Raw genomic sequence first — 19,968 nt, 5'->3', positions numbered from 1 at the left:
ATTAAGCCTTAGTTATTATCAGAATTTTGCAGGTCTTTAGATAGTTCCTTCTTAAAGATATATTTATTTCTGCATTCTTTCTTTTCCTCTTTTTGTTGATCCTACCCGTTTACCTGAACTTGAAATGTTAGTTATCTTTAAATCTCCCCTCTCTTAAGCATCCTGTCTCTGACCTCCCATAAGTGTCCCAGCAACCCTAATTTATCCCCTCATGCCTAACATACTTCAGTTTGCTTCCAGCTCTTTTTTTTTTTTTTTTTTGCTTTTTTCTCAGCTTTATCCCCCAATTCCTGTACAATCTTTTGACTTTGAAAGTGTGTCTCTCATCTTCTAACTCCTTTGTGAAAGTGTCTCCCACCGCCGCCTCATTGCCCAGAACTAACACTGTTAGTTTGAACTTCTGGTGTCTCTGTTATCTGACCCCTGGGCCTGCACAGCCCTTCTCCACGACTCTTCAAACCTTTTGTTTCTTCCGTCATCAAGGATTCTTGTTTCTTCTGTTTCTTTTTCTACAAAGATTTGAATTTTAAAACCCCACCAAAAAAACCTATGTGCTTATTATGTTACTTCTCACATACTTCTCAGGAACCTTCGAATATATTTTTTCATTTCTCCAAAACTGTCCTTTAAATTGTTCCAGGTTTCATGAAACCTTATGATTTCAACATTGTCAGTTCTGTATTTGTCTCCTCATTATGCCTCTTAAAAATTTTTTTACTGTATTGTATAGTTTGCTGTGACAGCGTTATGTGCTGTTCTGATAAATGATAGGCCTGAGGACAAGACCTGTTTGGCACCCAAACGGCAAATAGGTACCAGTTGGAAAATGTGAATGGGCCAAATTGAGAAGAGTAGCTGAAACTGAGGAGGGATTTTGCACAGTGCAGTGACAGATGAGGCTGACCTAAAAGGGCTGCAGTGGTCTACTCCCTATGGAGTCTGTAATGTGTTGCACTAATGTTTTTTTCAAAGACAGTACTCTACATGAGAGTCTTGGAGTGGAATCAAATGGAGCAGGGAAACAGACAGTAGAGAAAAGGAAAGAATGTCAGATAAAAATAGAGGAAAACAATAGGAAATCTCAAAGCAAGGTGCCATATTTTTTAACATCACAAAATCAGCAGAAGGAGGTTGTGGATTCTGAAGTTAGAATAGCTATCCAAAGCAAACTTTCCCCTAAAATGAACAACAGAAAAGTATCAACGTCCTGTGCCAAATTAAAAGATAAAAAGGAATAAAAGACAAAATAGCACTGTTTCAGTGAAAGCATGCTGAAAGGTATACCAAAAAGAAATACAATTTCAAAGTGAGCTAGAAGACATTATTTAAATAATACAAGACAAAACCAAGAAAAACATAAAACAGAAAAACTTTGAGGCTGGGTACAGTGGCTCGTGCCTGTAATCCCAACACTTTGGCAGGCTGAGGCAGGAGGATCATTTGAGACTAGCCTGGGCAGCATAGCAAAACCGTGTCTTTACAAAAAATAAAAATATTAGCTGGGCGAGGTATACACCTGTAGTCCTCTCTCCTTGGGAGGCTGAGGTGGGAGGATTGCTGAAGCCCAGGAGGCTGAGGTTGCAGTGAGCCACGATCATACCATTGCCCTCCAGGGAGGCTGAGGTGGGAGGATTACTGAAGCCCAGGAGGCTGAGGTTGCAGTGAGCCACCATCATACCATTGCCCTCCAGGGAGGCTGAAGTGGGAGGATTGGTGGAACACAGGAGGCTGAGGTTGCAGTGAGCCATGATCATGCCATTGCCATCCAGTTTGGGTGATAGAGTGAAACCCTGTCTCAAAATAAATGAAGACTAAATTAGACAGAACTCAGGAATTGGTGTGTCTTAATAAGATAAAACATCATGCATGTAATCCCAGCAATTTGGGAGGCCAAGGCAGGGGATCACTTGAGGCCAGTTCAAGATCAACCAGGGCAACATAGCAAGACCTTATGGCTACAGAAAATAGAAATTTAAAAATAAGTAAAGTAAAACATCTTCAGAGAAATTGAAGATAAAAGACAAGAACATTTTAAAAGTCTAAAAGAAAGGGCTCATGAGAAAGTGGCAAATATTGAATATAGGCAATAGAAATACAGTGTATTTATAATAGGAATCTCCAAAGAAGCAATATTCAGAGGAACGGAACAAGCATTAACTGTCTTTCAAGAAAACTTTCCTGAAGTGAAAACATATTTGAAATTGTTGTCTGAAAAATTGCACAGTATACCTGAGAATATTTACCCAGAACCATAACACTAAGATGTATTATATAATTGATGAAATTTTAAAAAGAAAAAAAATCATTTGGACATTTAAGCAAAAGGGGCACATGACTTAGAAGAAAAAGAAAGATAGATTATCATCAGACTTTTCAGCAGCATCACTTTTGTGCCGGAAGAAAATGGACTAGATATTTAAGATACTCCAGAAAAGAAAATGTGAGCCAAGAATTTAATGTCCAGCAAAAGTGACCTTTAGAAGTGATCTGGCACCAACTGTTACCTATATGCAGAAATTCAGAGACTGCTATTCCCATGAACTTTTCTTAGGGGATCTAATGGAGGATGAGCATCAGACAAGTAAAAGCCTGTTGTCCTGAATTTACATTGGAAATTTTTTGGAATGCACATTGTATTTTATATATGAATATATTTTTTTCCAGTTCTGTCTACTGGAAGGCATAGAAACATTCGTCAACCCTTAGCATCATCCGTAGTTCCCAGATTGTGGTCTTGGAATACTTCCTATTTAAAAAACTAGGCTTCTTGGGCTGGGTGCGGTGGCTCACGCTTGTAATCCCAGCATTTTGGGAAGCCAAGGTGGGCGGATCACCTGAGGGCAGGAGTTCAAAACCAGCTTGGCCAGCATGGTGAAACCCCATCTCTACTAAAAATACAAAAAAATTAGCTGGGTGTTGTGGTGTGCGCCTGTAATCCCAGCTACTCAGGAGGCTGAGGCAGGAGAATCGCTTGGACCCGGGAGGTGGAGGTTGCAGTGAGCAGAGATTGTGCCACTGTACTCCAGCCTGGGCAACAGAGTGAGATTCCATCTCAGTCAATCAATCAATCAATCAATCGGCTTCTTGAGAAATGTCTTTTTCCAGGTCTGGAGCAGGAAATGTTAACATGATCCTGGAATGGCTCAACATCCCAGATAGCAAAGAAGCTGTCAATGAATGGTAGATCATGTCCAAATGATGCAGGAGCCAACTTAGATTTCCCTTGGCCAAAAATGGAATTATTTGAGATTCAGGAGGTGTAAAAATCGCAGTGGATTAAAGCCCATTTAAATCCACAATTTCATAATGACATTTTTAAAAAGTAAGCCCTAACTAGTCACCTTTTGGAAGATAGTATATACTCATTCATTGTCTTGAAAACTGGGTAAATAATTGAACATTTATGCTGTCCTTTCTGTAAGAATGATACCACTGGGTAACCCCATAGGACTGGAGTTGGCATCTGTTGGAACCAAACCATGTCTATTCATGTATGTATTGTCCATGGCTACTTTCATACTACAACCTTAGTTGAATAGTTGCAACGGACCATATAGCTTACATAGCCTAAAATAGCCTAAAAGATTTGCCAACCTCTGATACAGTAGATGAGAGAAACATTTTCTTTTAAAATGATTTCAGCTAATAAGAGAACAAGATGATAGAATTAGAGTTTTGCTTTTAAGAGTGAAAACCAGTTGTTTTGTGCCTCTTGATACAAAAGAACAGAACTTTAGTTGTGCCAAAAATGTAAACCTAAGTCATCAAGCTTCCAGTCCAGCAGTCAGTTTGCAAGAAGTTACAGAAGCCAGAGGAGTATGTTGGTTGAGCTTCACCGTGAGTGTGCAGCTGGAAAAATAGTCTGGGACACCATGGGTCGTATAGCCCGAGAATTTGAGATTGAAAGGCAAATCAAAGGAAAATAAAAGGAGCAGGATTAAACTAGTGGCTAGGGATACCCAGTATGTGTGAAATTGTAAAGAATCTCTAGGCGTTAATATAAAAGGTGCATAGTGGTTGCTTTTGAAGAGGACTGGTAAAGATGGAGCACACAGAGGCTTCTGGGGTGGCAGGTGACGTTCTCTCTTTTGACCTGGATGGTAGTCAGAAGGGTGTTTTGCCTTATAAAAATTCATTAAGCTATATGTTTGTGTGGTTTTCTATATTGTGTTTTAAAAAGGGATAATTGAAATGGTGTCAGGTACCTTTGCTGATGAGGACTTTGGTATTACTAGATGTATGCACAAGTGTGAAGTGATACTGCAAGCAACTGTTATCTGTTAACGTGGTTGCTCACTGTTGTATAGTAAAATCTGGGGCAGGTTTTTAAAATATAAACTTGCACATGTATTGGCATAAGTTATTGATAGCTTTTTTTTTCTTCTTTTGTTTGAGCAGATAGCATTCTCTTCTCTGGTGTCTTTATTTTTACTAGCACACCCACTTCATAATATGTGTACTTTTTCCTTTTTGTCTTGCCATCAGTCTGATTTGAAGTATATTTCGCCCGTCTTCTCAAAGACTTAACAGCAATTATTCTGGCTTTATTGATTTTTTTTTTTTTTTTTGGTGTTTTTGTTTTCTATTGCGTTGACCTCTGCTTTTTTTTTTTTTTTTTCTTTTAAGAGGCGAGGTCTCATTATTGCCTAGGCTAGAGTACAGTGGCACAATTGTAGCTCACTACAACCTCAAACACCTGGGCTCAAATGATCCTCCCACCTCAGGGACTATACGCACACGCCACCATGCCCAGCTGATGTTTAAGTTTTTTGTAAAGATGGAGTCTCACTCTGTTGCCCAGGCTGGTCTTGAACCCCTGAGCTCAAGCAGTCCTCTTGCCTCAGCCTCCCAAAGTGCTTGGTTTACGGGTGTGAGCCACTGCACCTGGCCCGACTTCTCTTTTAATTTATCCTTCCATATTTTAAAAATTACTTACCTCAGCCTGTCTTCTTCTCAAATGTAGGCACTTAAGCTGTAAATTTTTCTTGATGTGCCATGTTTACTATGTATGACAGGTTTTAATTCATCATGTTTTCATTATCAGAGTGTCTTTAATTTCCATTATAATTTTCATCATTGGCCCATGCATTATTTGAAAGTGTGTTTTCTATACAGTATTTGGAAGTGGTGTGTGTTTTTGTCTTTTAATCCTTTTTATTATATATACCTGACAGTTACATTGTGGCTAGATAATGTAATTTTACAATGCATACTTTTTGAAACTTGTTAACACTTGCCTAGTGCATAATCAAGTTTATGCATCTTCCACATGCATTTTGGAAGAAAGTAGACTAATTGTTGGATTGGGAATTTTACGTTTATTCAGTAGATAAAGCTCTGCTGTTAACATTATTCAGATCTTGACCTTGCTGAGTTTTTGTGCTGCTTGACTTTCCACTTGAGAAAGGGTGTTGAAATTGACCAATATGATGACAGATTTATCTTAATTTCTCTTGTATTTACGTATTTTTGCTTTATTTTTAGGCTGTTATATACTAATAGTAGGTACATATATATTTAAATTTGTTTTATCTTCTCTGCAAATTGAATCCCTTATCTTGATTTATGACCCTCTGCAGCAAAAGATGTTTTTATCTTAAAGTCAGTTTTGCCTGATATTAATAAAGCCATTTAATTGTATTTGCTTTATATATCTGGTTTCCCTGCGCTTGTTTTCAGTCTTCTCTCTCATGCTTTAGGAATATACAGTTGATCCTTGAACTGCACAAGTTTGAACTCTGTGTGTCCACTCATACACTTATATGTGGATTTTTGAAAATAAATATATTGGAAATATTTTTTGAGATATGTGGCAATTTGAAAAAACTTGCAGATAAACTGTATAGCCTAGAAATATTGACAAAATTAAGAAAAATTTAGGTATGTCATGAACACATAAAATACGTGTAACTACTAGACTATTTTAACATTTACTGTCATAAAACATACACAAATATATTATGAAAAGTTTAATTTATCAAAATATATGCACACAAACACAGACTTTACATGATACCACTTGTAGTTGAGAGAAGTGTAAGCAGACATAAAGGTGCAGTAATAGCTACGTAAGATTTACTGTAGTGCATACTGTGCCACTGTAATAATTTGATCATTACCTCCTGTTGCTTTATGGTGAGCTACGGTGTTTTGAGTGTCCACTTAAAATGCTGCGTGATGCTAACCATCTCGGCACGAGCAGTTCAGCTCTCCAGTAAATTGTGAATTGCAGTAAAAGGTGATCTTGCGGTTCTTGCATATTTTTCATCATGTTTAGTGCAATACTGTAAACCTTCAATAACACCAGGGGACCCATAATGAAGTGCTACTAGTGATGCTGGCCGTGCTCCCAAGAAGTAGAGAAAAGTCATGACATTACAAGAAAAAGTTTAATTCTCAATGTACCAAAGATACATATTACAACTGTGACTGCAGTTATTCACCGTTTCAAAATAAATGAATTTAACGTAAGGACCATGGTAAAAAAAAAAGAAGAGGAGGAAGAAAAAGAAAAAAATTTATTAAGCTGTAATTGCAGCTATGTTGGCAACAGTAGTAGTTAAATGGGAAGTCAAAAAAGTTGTATGTGGATTTTCAACTGTTGCGGGGGTTCGTTCCCTTAGCCCTCATGTTGTTTAAGGGTCAACTATATATTATATCTTAAATATCTTGAAGCTAGATTTTGTTTTCTAGTCTAATCTGAGTCTGCCTTTTATTGGAGAGTTTAGACCAGTCACATTTATTATAATTACTGGTACAGTTGGATTACTTTCTGTCATCATTTCTGATTTGTATTTGCCTGCTTTTCTATTTTTTCTCATCTTTTTTAAGGTTCATTAATTACTGTTATTGTTGACAACCCTAACACTGGTTTTACAATTTTAAACTGGTTCACTATTTAAACCTTCCATTTCTGTTCTTTTTTTTTTTTTTTTGAGACAGAGTCTCGCTCTGTCACCAGGCTGGAGTGCAGTGGCACGATCTCGGCTCACTGCAATCTCCGACTCCCTGGTTCAAGTGATTCTCCTGCCTCAGCCTCCCAAGTAGCTGGGATTACAAGCGCCCACCACCATGCCCAGCTAATTTTTGTATTTTTAATAGAGATGAGGTTTCACCGTGTTGGCCAGGTTGGTCTTGATCTCCTGACCTTTTGATCTCCTGACCTCGTCGTGATCTGCCCACTTCAGCCTCCCGAAGTGTTGGGATTACAGGTGTGAGCCACCACGCTTGGCTTCATTTCTCTTCTTTTAGTGATTACCAGTGAAATTTTACCATGCAGATTTAGTATTCTAAAAGTTAATATCCTGACCCCATTCTCAAAACAGTAAAAGGACTTTTGAATATCTTTGAAGAGCTTCAGTCTTTACCCTCCTAATTTCTTTTCAGTGTTTCAATTTGATCTTTTTTAAAATGCACAAGTTGTACAGCATTCTTCTAATTTTTTCCAGGCAATGTTTTTTCAGGTTTACCTCCTGTTTATCATTTTCCTTATTCTTAACATCTCTGAATGTTATTTAGGTATCATTATTTTCCAATATTTTGAAGTATTTTTGAAGTATTTTTTTGGAAGTTTCACTGGAATGTGTCTATTAGCAATATATTTTCCAAGAGTCTATTCACTTGTGAGTGTTTTATTTCTTTGCATTCTTGTGCAGTAGTTTTGCTGGATACCCAAATCTAGGTTAACAGTTATTTGCTCTCCACACCTTATATGTATTATTATCCCATTGTCTTCTGCTTTCCATTGTTGAGTGGACTTCCGTCATTCTAATTGTCTGTCGTTCCTTTGTAGGTGATCTGTCCTTTCTCTCTGGCTGCTTTCAAGATCTTCTCTTTGTCTTTGATGTTCTGCAGTTTCACTACGATGTGTCTAGGCGTGGATTTCCTTTTATTTTTCATGTTTGGTATAATGTATGGAAAAATCTGATATATTTGAAATAAAATACATTATGAAATACATTCTCATAGAAAATCTGGAAAAAGAAAGCATATCAATGTAATATCTCCTGATAGATGAGAAAATAATCAAATAGTATAAAAAGATTAAAAATAAAAAGCAACATTCCTTGCTTCATTCTTCTCTATACTAGTCCCACTCTGCAGAATCCCCCACTTTTAAGTGCTTCTGTTTCTTTCTCCATGTTGTGGTAATATGCTTTATACTGTTTCCTCATTGACCAACTATAGATAGTATCTGTTGATTTCTTGCTATATGTCAGGATCTAGCCCGATTATACTTGCTTCCAAGCGCATACAGCAAAATTAGTTTTAAATTCATTTATTGGTTACTTTGGTAATTTTAAGTAGTACACCTAAATATTTCTTGTATGGTTATATTTCAGTATATTTAGTATATTTTGACTTCTGAAAAATATAGACATTTATGTTATCCTTCAATTCCCTTTTTTTTGTTTGTTTTATTTGGAGGTAGTCTCACTTTGTCGCCCAGGCTGGAATGCAGTGGCGCAATCCTGGCTCACTGCTACCTCTGCCTCCCGGGTTTAAGTGGTTCTCCTGCCTCAGCCTCCTGAGTAGCTTGGGACTACAGGCACACCCTACCAGGCCTGGATTTTTTAAATAAAATTTTTAGTAGAGATGGGGTCTCACCATCTTGCCCAGGCTGGTCTCGAACTCCTGAGCTCAGGCATTCCTCCCATCTCGGCCTCCCAAAGTGCTGGGATTACAGGCCACCGTGCCAGGCCCCTCTTTCAAATCTTATCTTTTTTTTCTTGCCACCACCTACATTCTTTCCTGCCTCCACCTTCTGAATTGTCACCTGTACTTTTATATTGTCAAAGCTGATCAAATTTACATTTTGTTCCCTACTTTAGTTAAGACTTAGTAGATTGACTCTAAGAGTTGAGAAACAGTAAGCATTTACACTATTAAGACTATTTGGGCATGGTTGGTGGCGCACACCTGTAATCCCAGCACTTTAGGAGGCTGGGGTGGGAGGTTTGCTTGAGCCTAGGAATTTGAGTCCAGCGTGGGCAACATAGCGAGACCCTCATCTATATATATATATATATATTTTTAATTAGCTGGGTGTGACGATGTGCACCTGTAGTCGTGGCTACTCTGGAGGATTGCTTGAGCCCAGGAGTTCGAGGTTACAGTGTGCTGTGATTGTGCCAGCCTGGGTGACAGACCAAGACCCTGTCTCTAAAAATAAAGTTTTAAAGACTATATAAATATTACAAGGCCAAATTTACGTTCTGTTTCTTGTACAGTTTTGTGTAGGGACTCTCTAGAGTTTCTTTTTTTAATTTTTGCCCTCTCATACAGTTTTTTGTTTCACGTAGGTTCTTCTTTTTTCCCTTCTTGCATTGCCTACCTGTACTGTAGCCTAAAAGTCTATCACTTTGTGCTTTGAAATCTTTGGCTTTCGCACTTGTTCTTAGGTACCTTCCTCCTGGAACCTCTCTCCTCCTTTTCTCACGTGACTGCTTGTTCTAGGCCTGCTCTAGGCCTGCTCAAGGCCATCATCCCAGGGCGCCCTCCTCCCCTGAATCAACTCTGCAATTCCTGAATTCCATTCTGTTTTCTCAGTACATTTCTGCATTTCATAATCATGTCACAAAGAAACTCGTTAAGAAAGTATGGAAGGTAGATTTTCTGAGTGCTTGGAAATCTGAAGCTATCCTTGTACTTGTTTGATACTTTGACTAGGTACAGAATTCTAAGTTGAAGTCATTTTTTGCAAAACTTTGGAGGCACAGTTACATTATCTTGAGGCTTCAGTGTTTATGCTGAGAACTTGGTTGCCCATCTTATTCCTGGGATGGGATTTTTTTCTCTGGGAATTTTTTTTTTCTATGTTCCTGGTGTCTGAAATTTCACTGTGGTATGTCTAGATGCTAGTTAGGTACATTAGGTACCCTTTTAATTTGAAAATTCATTCTCTTCAGTGTGGGAAATTCTCTTGCATTTGTTTGTTTTAAAATTTACTGTCCTTGTTTTCATTGTTCTCTTGTGGAAATTCTGTTAGTTGGATGATAAGCCCCTTCTTTGATCTATCAGTTGTGTAACTTTTCTCTCTTCATTTTTGACTTGATCTTGTTGGTCTACTCTTGAATACTTCCTTGACTTTAGTCTCCTGACTGAACATTTTTAAAATGTAGGCAAGCATATTTTTTAATTTCCACAAACTTTTTCTTGTTCTGTTTTTCATGGTATCTTATTTTGTGGAAACAGTATCATCTCAACTGTCTGAAGATCCTAATTAGAGGGATTTTTTTTTCTTTTCAAGGAATTCACTCTTGTCTCCTAATTATTGGAGTCAGAGTCAGATTTTATGCTTTTTTTCTTACTCTTTCATATATGGGAGTTTTTAAAAAACGTCTGCAGATAGTGGTTCCTAGTTTGAGGAAAGGTAGTGCAGAGGCTTACCTAGAATTGTGCTGTGGGCTGAGCTTTTCTGCAGGCAGGTGTAGCTTTAAGTGAAGCAGACAAGGAGCTGCAATTGGCCTTGCAGTTGTAGAGGAATTTTTTGGGGGGAGCAGGTTGGTATGCTTACACTCCCACTAGTTGTCTATTGAAAATATTAAAATTTTATCTTTTAAATGTCTGTCTCTGGCAATACCATTCACAAGCCTTCTTCTCTGCCTTACATCCTCCTTGGTTTTTACTCACTGCTGCAATCTCTCACAGTTGGATGGCCCTTTGTTTCATCCAGATTCATCTCTGCACTGTGATTTTGACATTTTGATATCTCCAGCCTGGACCTTGCCCTGAATTCCTAATTTCTGTCCAACCACTTTATATTTCTTCTTGGATGTATAATCATTTCAAACTTGTCCAAAACTCAACTATGAATTTTCCTCTCCAGTCTTGTTCTTCCTGCAGTCTTCCTCATTTCAGTTTAGTGCTGCCTTCATCTTTCTAATTTCTGAGACAGTCCTGTTGCCATTCTTTTTTTTCCTCTCCTTCTTTCTTTCCTTTCCTCTCTACCTCTGTCTCCCTCCTTCTCTTGTTGCACCTGTCAGCCTCTACCTCCAGATTTATGGAATTCACCACTGTTTATCACTTCTGCCTCTACCACCCGTCAAAGTCACTGTCTGGCCGGGCGTGTTGGCTCATGCCTATAATCCCAGCACTGTGGGAGGCCGAGGCGGGTGGATCATATGAGGTTAGGTGTTTGAGACCAGCCTGGCCGGCATAGTGAAACTCCATCTCTACTAAAAGTACAAATATTAGGTGGGCATGATGGCACGTGCCTGTAGTCCCAACTACTCAGGAGGCTGGGGTACGAGAATCGCTTGAACCCAGGAGGTAGAGGTTACATTACAGTGAGCTGAGATCACGCCACTGCATTCCAGCCTTGGTGACACAGTGACACTGTCTCAGAAAAAAAAAAAAAAAGCAAAAAAAAAAAAAAAAACAAAGTCACTGTCTGTGATTTGCCTTGGTTACTTGATTATTGGAATAGTGTGTTCTTACAGGGTGTGTCAGCTTTCAAACTTGCCTTCCTTCAGTCTGTCCCACATAGCAGCAGCACTGATCCTTTAAACTGTAAATTAGATCATGCTACTCTGCAGCGTAGAACCCCCCAGGGGCTCCCTGTCGCACTGTAAGTCAAAGTCTTTTGCCTTCTCATCACCCACCTCCCTCCCTCTACTCTGGCTCCCTGTCCTTGCTGCTCCTCCTGCATACTGGCCTGCTTGTCCTTCAGGACATTTGAAGAGCTGTGCATCTCAGATGTTTTTGCCCTGTCCTGAGAATGTTTACTTTGGATGTTCTCATATCTCATCCATGTGTCATCTTCGAGGCCTCCTCCGGCCCCGTCCCCATTCTCCCTCCTTTCTAAAGCTTTATTTTTCCCCATAACGTTTGTCACCATCAAATATATATTTTATGTTTTCGTGGTTTAGGTATTTTTATCTGGACTTAGGTCTTTATGTTTTAACATGAAATGTTTTCTCTTAACATGTATCTATTTGGGGGTCTTGAGAGCTATCTCCTTCCCCATCTCAACAGAATCCGTGCTTTTTGAGCAGGGATTTATGTGTTTGTTCTGTATGGCTGTTACTGAGTGCCCAGAGCAGTGTCTGGCATATAGTAGTAGGAGCTCAGTCAGTGTTTGTTGTCTGAGTAAATGTCACTCCTGCCTTGCATCTAACCTGCAGTTTTCACAGGGGCTCATTTGTGGTTTTGCCTGCTGTGCCTTAAGCCAGTATTTGTCCCTATATTTTCAATTACCCGGATATTGTTGATATCTCATCTGCTGTGATCACCTTGTAACCCCCATCTCTAAATTAGTGATCTCCATCACATTTTTGACCTGAAATGTTTGTACAGTAGTCATTTTTAAGTATGTATACCAATATATGTATTTTACTTACGTACACATGCTATATTGGTATGAATATTAGAAAACATAAGGATAGAAATCTGCCGGGCACGGTGGCTCATGCCTGTAATCCCCGCAAGTTGAGAGGCTGAGGCGGGCAGATCACCAGGTCAGGAGTTCAAGACCAGCCTGGCCAACATGGTGAAACCCCATCTCTACTAAAAATACAAAATAAAAATACAAAAATTAGCCAGGTGTGGTGGTGGGTGCCTGTAATCCCAGCTACTTGGGAGGCTGAGGCAGGAGAATTGCTTGAACCCAGGAGGCGGAGGTTGCAGTGAGCGGAGATTGTGTCACTCCACTGTAGCCTGAGCGACAGGGCAAGACTCCATATCAGAAAAAAATAAAATAAAATAAAATAAAAATAAAAGAATAGAAACCCAAAGATCATAGGGTAGAGATGTAGATATTAAGTTCTTTGATTCACTTTTATGGACTCTTCAGAAGGAGAGATTATAATTGTATATGCTTGATACATTGTGTTGGACTGGAAGCACTGTGAAAGACTCTGAGTCAAGGGGAGATTTTATATTCAGAGAAAATGGAAAATCCCCCTGCTTTCCTCGGAGGGAGGCACTGCACTTAGAAGTTTGATGTGTATTGGTGTCATCTTGTAGGCATTTCTTATATCTGTGAACATGTGCATCCTTTGTATATAAAGTGGAATTATATGTTTACTTATGCACACATACAAATGTACATATAAAGTAGGAATTACACCACACACAGTTCTCTGTGATGTGCTTTTGTTCCACTTAATGTATCACATGGTAGAGTCCTTGATTGTGTACCCAGGAGCCAGACTACTGAAGGTGCAGACCCTGCAGTTTACTAGTTGACTTTAACTTTTCTGTATCCCAGTTTCCTAATCAAAAATGAAGGATAACAGTAGCATTTACTTCGGAGTTATTGGTAGGAGTAAATGTTAAAATACATAAACTTTCTCTGCTGATGAGTATTTACACTGGAGTCTTAGGAAGGGTCCTTGCTTATTTTCTATTCTAAAGTTGGGCTGGACATAGTGGGCCATACGGGTGCCATCAGATGGGCTCTTGTTTCTCTGTGACCTGTTCTGTTAGATCTCTTTCCTACTTTTTTCCTTGAGGTTGTTTGTCCTCTAGTAAACCAGCTGGTTTGCAGGTGGTGCTTGGCTGAGAGTGTCTTGCTGTTAACAGTTACTATGGATGTCATATGCCAGCTGGTTCTGTTAAAAAAAAGTCTGAATCCAAAGCCTTGTGAATTTTGAACATTATTTTCTGTCTGGAATTTTGAAGAACTGATTCATACAGTGGAGAAATGAATAAAGATTTTTATTTTACAAATTCCAGCACAGAGCATTTTCTTTATACTGTTACTGTGACATCTATTTGGGAAACCAAAGTCTACAATTCTTTATAAGGATTCCTTTTTTTTTTGAGACAGAGTCTTACTCTGTCACCCAGGCTGCAATGCAGTAGCGCGATCTCACTCACTGCAACTTCCGCCTCACAGGTTCAAGTGATTCTCCTGCGTCAGCCTCCCAAGTAGCTGGAATTACAGGCGCGTGCCACCACAACTGGCTAATTTTTGTATTTTTAGTAGAGACAGGGTTTCAGCACGTTGGCCAGGCTGGTCTCGAACTCCTGACCTCAAGTGATCCACCTGCCTTGGCCTCCCAAAGTGCTGGATTGACAGTTGTGAGCCACTGTGCCGAGCCAGGATTATTCTTTTAAGAGGCTGTAGTGAGCAGCATCTACCAACTTGCATCCTTGTATGTTGCATATCTTATTTGTTTGCTTGGGGGAGTAAACCAAAGTAAAAATGTCCTTTCTCAAATTAAGGACGTTCAAAGATTTTCTATGTTAATGGATTGGAAATCTTTACTATTCTTGTTTTTTTCTTTTTAAATGGAGTTGCCCTCTCTCTCCTAGGCTGGAGTGCAGTGGCGTGATCTCTGCTCATGCAGCCTCTGCCTCCCAGGTTTAAGTGATTCTCCTGTCTCAGCCTCCTGAGTAGCTGAGATAACAGGTGTGCACCACCACACCCGGCTAATTTTTGTATTTTTAGTAGAGATGGGGTTTCGCCATGTTGGTCGGGCTGGTCTCGAACTCCTGACCTCATGATCTGCCCACCTTGGCCTCCCAAAATGCTGGTATTACAGGTATGAGCCACTGCACCCAGCCTAGAAGTCTTTACTGTTGTTAAGATGGCAGTAGCCCCCAAGTTGATCTATGGATTCAACTCAATCCCTGTTTAAATCCCAAACTGCTTTTTTTGTAGAAATCAGCAGGCTGATCCTAAAATTCGTATGGAAATAAAAAGGGACCGAGAATAGCCAAAACTATTGAAAAAGAGTAACATTGTCAAGGTTATGTTACTTGATTTCAAAACTTACTACAAAGCTAAAGTAATCAAGACTGTGTGATACTGGCATAAGGATGACCATACAGACCCGTGGACCAGAATTGAGAGTCCAGAAGCAACTGCATACTTTCACAACGCATCGATTTTTGGCAGCAGTGCTAAGACTATTTATTGGCAAAAGAATAGGTTTTTCCACGGGTGATGCTGGGACAACTGAATATCCACATGAAAAGAATGAAGTTGGAACCTTACCTTATGTCATAAACAAAAATTAACTCAAAATAGATCAAAAACTTAAACTTCAAAACTCTTAGGGAAAAAAATAGTTATGTCTTGGATTCCAGAATGGTTTCTTAAATATGACACCAAAAGCACAAGCAACCAAAGGAAAAAAAGATAAATCAGACTTCGTCAAAATTTAGTATTTTTGTGTTTCAAAAGATGCTATCAAAAAAAAAAAAGACAACAAAATGGGAGAGAATATTTAAGAAACACCTATCTAATAATGGTCTAGTTTTAAGCCAAGGCTGAGTTCTTATTTCCCCATCCTTGAGTTTACATGATACTATATTAGTGAAGTTGAATTTCCGTTATTACCACATGTATCTTGAAAGAAGTTTGTTTGGATCATGGGTCCAGGTACTTTCTCTGCCCTCTCCCTCCAAAGGATTTGTCAATCTCAATAATGTTATATACTAATTTCAAGGGGAAATACAACTTAAAATAAAATAAAACAATTCAGAAATCTGAAGCTTAAAAATCTTATGGTTTAGATGAAAAGGGAAAAGTACATTTAATTCATCTCATATTTAGATGTAAAGCACTTAATGTTGTATTGCTTAACTTAGAGTGTAGCGCTTCAGTGGTCTCGTGTGAAGTAAATAATAGAAAATTCTTTGTGTGACACATGTCTGTTTTCAGCCAATCAGAAACTAGTATTATTTTGTATGTAATAATAGGGTTTATTGGAAGAGGAGCTATATAGATGATAGGACTTAGAGGATGTAGAGCCCTACATGTTAGGGCTTCTTAGTTGTAGCGAAGAGCAATTGGTCTTGTACGTTTAGCTTTTTCACATTTACTTTTGAGTTCTGGCTCTAGAAATGTACAACCCCATTTTTTGAATTATAGGTTGTAAGATGTTATTTGCTCTTAATACTTCTTAAGGTAACAGCCTTGATCACTGCTTTTACTTTTGATGAAATAACTTAATGAGCTGTGAAGAAAAAGTTATCAGATTTTAAGGGGGAGAGAGAATTTTATGAAAATGTCCTTGAGATTTCTATCTCCTTTATGAGAATGTCTTCGAAGTTTCCATCACCACCTCTACCAATTTTTCTTCCACGGGAACCAGTGGACTTAGGTTCCGTAACAAGCTCCTCTTGTTCACTGAATGAGCTAGACAATATTTCCCACCTTTTAAGGAAAATATCAGCTGATATCAATGAAATTAAAGGAATGAAAACAGCTATTTTGACAATGGAAGCAAATCTTTTTGATCTAAATGTTAGAGTGTCCCAGAATGAAGCAAAAATTTCATCTTTGGAGGTTAAAATGAATGAATATTCAACAACATCTGAATGCAACAGACAATTTGAAGATCAAGAAGAAGAAACTGAATCGCAGTCAAGAACTACTGATGTAAAAATAATCGGCTTCCTTAAAAACGTTGAGAAAGGTAAACTCTTAATATACAGTATGTTCTAGGTACCCATCCTTTGATGTGTATCTTTCCACGTATGTTGACTGTAACTCTGATGTGGAGGGAGCAAGTTACAGAGAACTTGAATTTTTCATAGACCTTGAATGACAAATTTGGATTCTGCATGATTTAGCTTAGAAATCTAGAATTGATCAGAATTCCATCCTCTTTAATGGAGCTCTCTAAAACAATGTTTTGAAAAGATAGATGAACCTAGAGCGATGAAGCAAAACTTGAAATGTGGAAGTGTGGTCTTTTTTGTATCTGTGTGAAATTATTTTAAAATGTCTCATTCTTTTATGATGTACTGTTGATGTGAAGGAGACCTGTTGAGTATTTGGATGGAAAGAGCATTCTTCCTGTAACTTTTCACCTCAGTTTTCCAAGTTTCCCACAGGAGTACAACTTGACCTAAGTGTCGTCTTGGTTACAGTTCCTCAGGATGTGTGTGTTTTTGCGGTAATAATTCTGGAAGGAATTCACTTTTTTGGGATGCACCAATAAAATGTCATGTAACTTACGTTTTAAAGGAAACCAACTGATAAAATTTCAAATCGAGTATAGGTTTTAAAACTTAAAAACACCTTTTAGTTAAATGTGGTGCCTGGTGGGAGATTGCCCACTTACATCCTTGCACTGAGTAAGCGAAGCCTGTCCTTGTGAAGCCACCTGTAATGGATGTACCCCAAATTAGCATGTGGGCATCTTAGTAAGATTTCAATATTTGCAACCCTATCAGTTACATCCCTTTGTACACTGTAGTGCAGTACCTTATAGATGAGCAAGTGAGTGCCTGCTGTCTGCTAAGCACTGTAGGGGCTACAGAAAAGTATGACATTGTCCCATCCTCAAGGAGCTTCACATCAGATCGAAGATAGAAAAAATCAGTTATTTTTCCCTATTTTGTGCAGTCAGACTGCTGAGCATATTATTATTAGGAATTGTGAACCTAATAGGAATTAATGTTATGAGCCTATTTTAGAAGAAATAAGTAGTTGAACATCTTTTCTTGTAGGAGAGCCAAAGAATTATTATGCTTTGCTGACATAGGGTGTGGATTGTAGAGCTGAGTGTCTTATTTTCTTTGCGTGCATCGAAGCCCATAGTTTGTCTTTTGGGAACTCCTATGTTTAGATAATCCTGGAGTGTTTTGTTTTGCTATTTCGATTATTATCTTCAAAGGTCATGGGTGAGTGAGTCGTGATGGTAAGAGCTCAGGTGATGGAGGGAGGGGCTTGCCATGCTGATTGTGCAGTTGGCTGTGATGCGAGCTGCCGTGCCGCAAGGTGCCTTTGCCTGGGTTTTCCGCCCTTTTGCCACCTTTACTTTCCCCACAGAATTCAAATTCAGGAAAACTGATGTCCTCACAGAGGGAGAACCAGGAGTGTCTTACATTGGCATTTTTGGTTTAACCCTGAGTACAGCGTTTTTTGTCTTATAGGATATGCCTTTGGTCTATAAATACTGTTAAATTGAATTGCTGAAGCTTTAAGTTACTTTTAAGACTTTAAGTTAAGAACCCAGAAGGATTGATTTTTGGGAACCACATGCTGGTATTGTCTGTGTTGTAAGCTTAGTGAAGTTTTAAAATTTATATTCTAGGAACTCAACAGAGGCAATTATTATCCCGACTGCAAATCGACCCAGTAATGGCAGAAACTCTGCAGATGAGTCAAGGTTGGTAATGTTTCGAGTTGTACTGTAATCTAGCCGTTTCAGTTGCCATTTCCATTTCTTACACCCCATTTAACATATCTCGTATCTCTTAGATCCTGCCCTAAGATGTTATGTTTAGATCTGTGAAAATATTTTAGGGCCAGGAGATAAGATCTGCATTTTTTTCATGTTATATAGTGTTATAATTTTTTGCCTCATTGGATTCCTTTGTTCCTTTCACACCATTCCACGTGTGTCCATAGCACTGTTGGCTGTCACTCTCCTGCTGTCAGGAATGACCTGCGTTTCTGACTTACCCTCCCACTCTACCCAGCTTTTGTCATTGCCATGAGTGGCTTTTGTGTCCTGTTTTTCACATGGTTAGCCTTATCCTCTTGTACTTCATTTTGGAGTCTTATCAGCAGGGCTGCACCTGGAACTTGTTGTTCTAGTGTTCTTAGAGCCACTCTAGTTTGCCTGTCTCCTTTCCTCTCCCCACAGACACACATGCCAAGGGCTACTTCAGGACTGGAGCTGACGCCTTCGTTTTTATTATCTCTGTCCTCAGTGCTCAGTCCCTGCCAGATGCATGTTCAGTGTCTTAAAAATGACTTCAGGATAAACACAGGCAACCATGAGAGACCCGGAATCATCTCAGTCCTTCTGTTTCCCCTAAGTCTGTCTTTTGTGGAAAGCTCTGGTCCCTTGACCCCTCTCAGTTAGCCCCTTCCTGGAATTTCTTTCCCCTCAGTCAGGACTCCACAGTCAGTCACTCTGTTCCCTGACCCTCCCCCAGCTTTCCAGCTCAGAAAGTGTGCTTTTCCCCCCTGAGGGTCAGCCTCCACCAGAGGCCAGATCCCACCAAGTTGGTGAGCACTGGCATGTCACCCTCTCCTCCAGCTTCATTCTCTGCCTCCTGTCTTCTCTCTGTAGAAGTGTTCAGACATTCTCTACCCATGATTTAGCTCTCCCAGCAGTCCATCCTGCTTCCTCCACAGGAGTATTTGAAAAGGTTGGCAGCCGAGGTCTGTGTGTGGGATCCACTTCATAGCTCTTGTGCATGTTTTATCTTCTGCTTCCTTCAGCTTTCCGTTGTACACATGGTGCACGTGGTTTGAAACAGCAAGTAGTTCTGCGAGGCTTATGAATGGCTGCAGTGCTTAGCTCCTATCACGTTTTATTCTAAGAGCCCTTTGTTTCTGCACATTCTATTAATTTTTTAAAAAACATACTGGTTTTGTTTTGTGTACGCAATCCTTTTTGTTATTTCTCTGCGGATCTGAAAGGTGGTTTTGACATTTTTCCCCTCCCTGCTGGGCCTTGTTTTCTCTAAGTGATCTGTTTTGGCTGTCTTTTATGCTGGAGGTTTCCATCTGATGTCTGGGGATCCTAGGTGGTCTTACATTTCAGAGTGGAGCACTCAGAAGCTCACTGGTATTCTGGGTTCATGAGTTGGGGCATGGGGCGCTTCGACTTTGTATTTGAAACTGGACCGTGTGGTGGAAAGTGGTTTGTCCTGCCTGTCTAGTTCATGGGCACCCTGATGTCACTGCCTTTAAGACTTTCCTCTCAGCCTGATCAGCTTCTCCAAAACAAGGTTTTTCAAGTAATAGCCTGGTAGAGTTCTGCGAGCTTAAGTGGGGAAAGAAGGCTGGGAGAGGCACCTCACCATTAATTATTATGTAATGTTTAATTCTCCCCACATCATTGTCGGTCCAGTACTTCTTTCATCGTGGCTGGTATCTCTTGGTCCAGGGACTCTGTTCTTACCCTCTGAAGAGTCTAAAGCTCCACTTTCTCCAAGGGAGAATGCGTGCAATGGGTAAAGGTTTATCAGGAAATCTAATTGCCTGTAACAATTTTTAACGGTGTACATTCAGGGGATTTTGTCATAGCGTCTTTCTGGCAGAGACCCTGA

General features: G+C 39.4%; 1 protein-coding gene across 6 annotated transcripts in view; it reads left to right on the top strand.

Moving 5' to 3' along the window:
- ZC3H14 (zinc finger CCCH-type containing 14) overlaps positions 1-19,968 on the top strand; it is a 49,679-nt gene that overhangs the window by 15,776 nt on the left and 13,935 nt on the right. For 4 of the 6 annotated variants that reach the window (XM_011949446.1, XM_011949445.1, XM_011949448.1 and 1 more), the window contains exon 10: positions 17,997-18,071. The exons of 1 other annotated variant lie outside the window; for it this stretch is intronic. In XM_011949446.1, the coding sequence (XP_011804836.1) occupies positions 17,997-18,071 (75 nt within the window). Of the gene's footprint in view, positions 1-15,637; positions 16,371-17,996; positions 18,072-19,968 lie in introns of those variants that run through there. One more of the 6 variants, XM_011949449.1, reaches the window with a different exon arrangement.

The sequence above is a fragment of the Colobus angolensis genome, unplaced genomic scaffold, assembly GCF_000951035.1.
Source record: "Colobus angolensis palliatus isolate OR3802 unplaced genomic scaffold, Cang.pa_1.0 Scaffold3, whole genome shotgun sequence".
NCBI classification, from domain to species: Eukaryota; Metazoa; Chordata; class Mammalia; order Primates; family Cercopithecidae; genus Colobus; species Colobus angolensis.
Note: the sequence above shows the minus strand (reverse complement) of the source record. Positions and strands in the feature narration are given on the sequence as shown.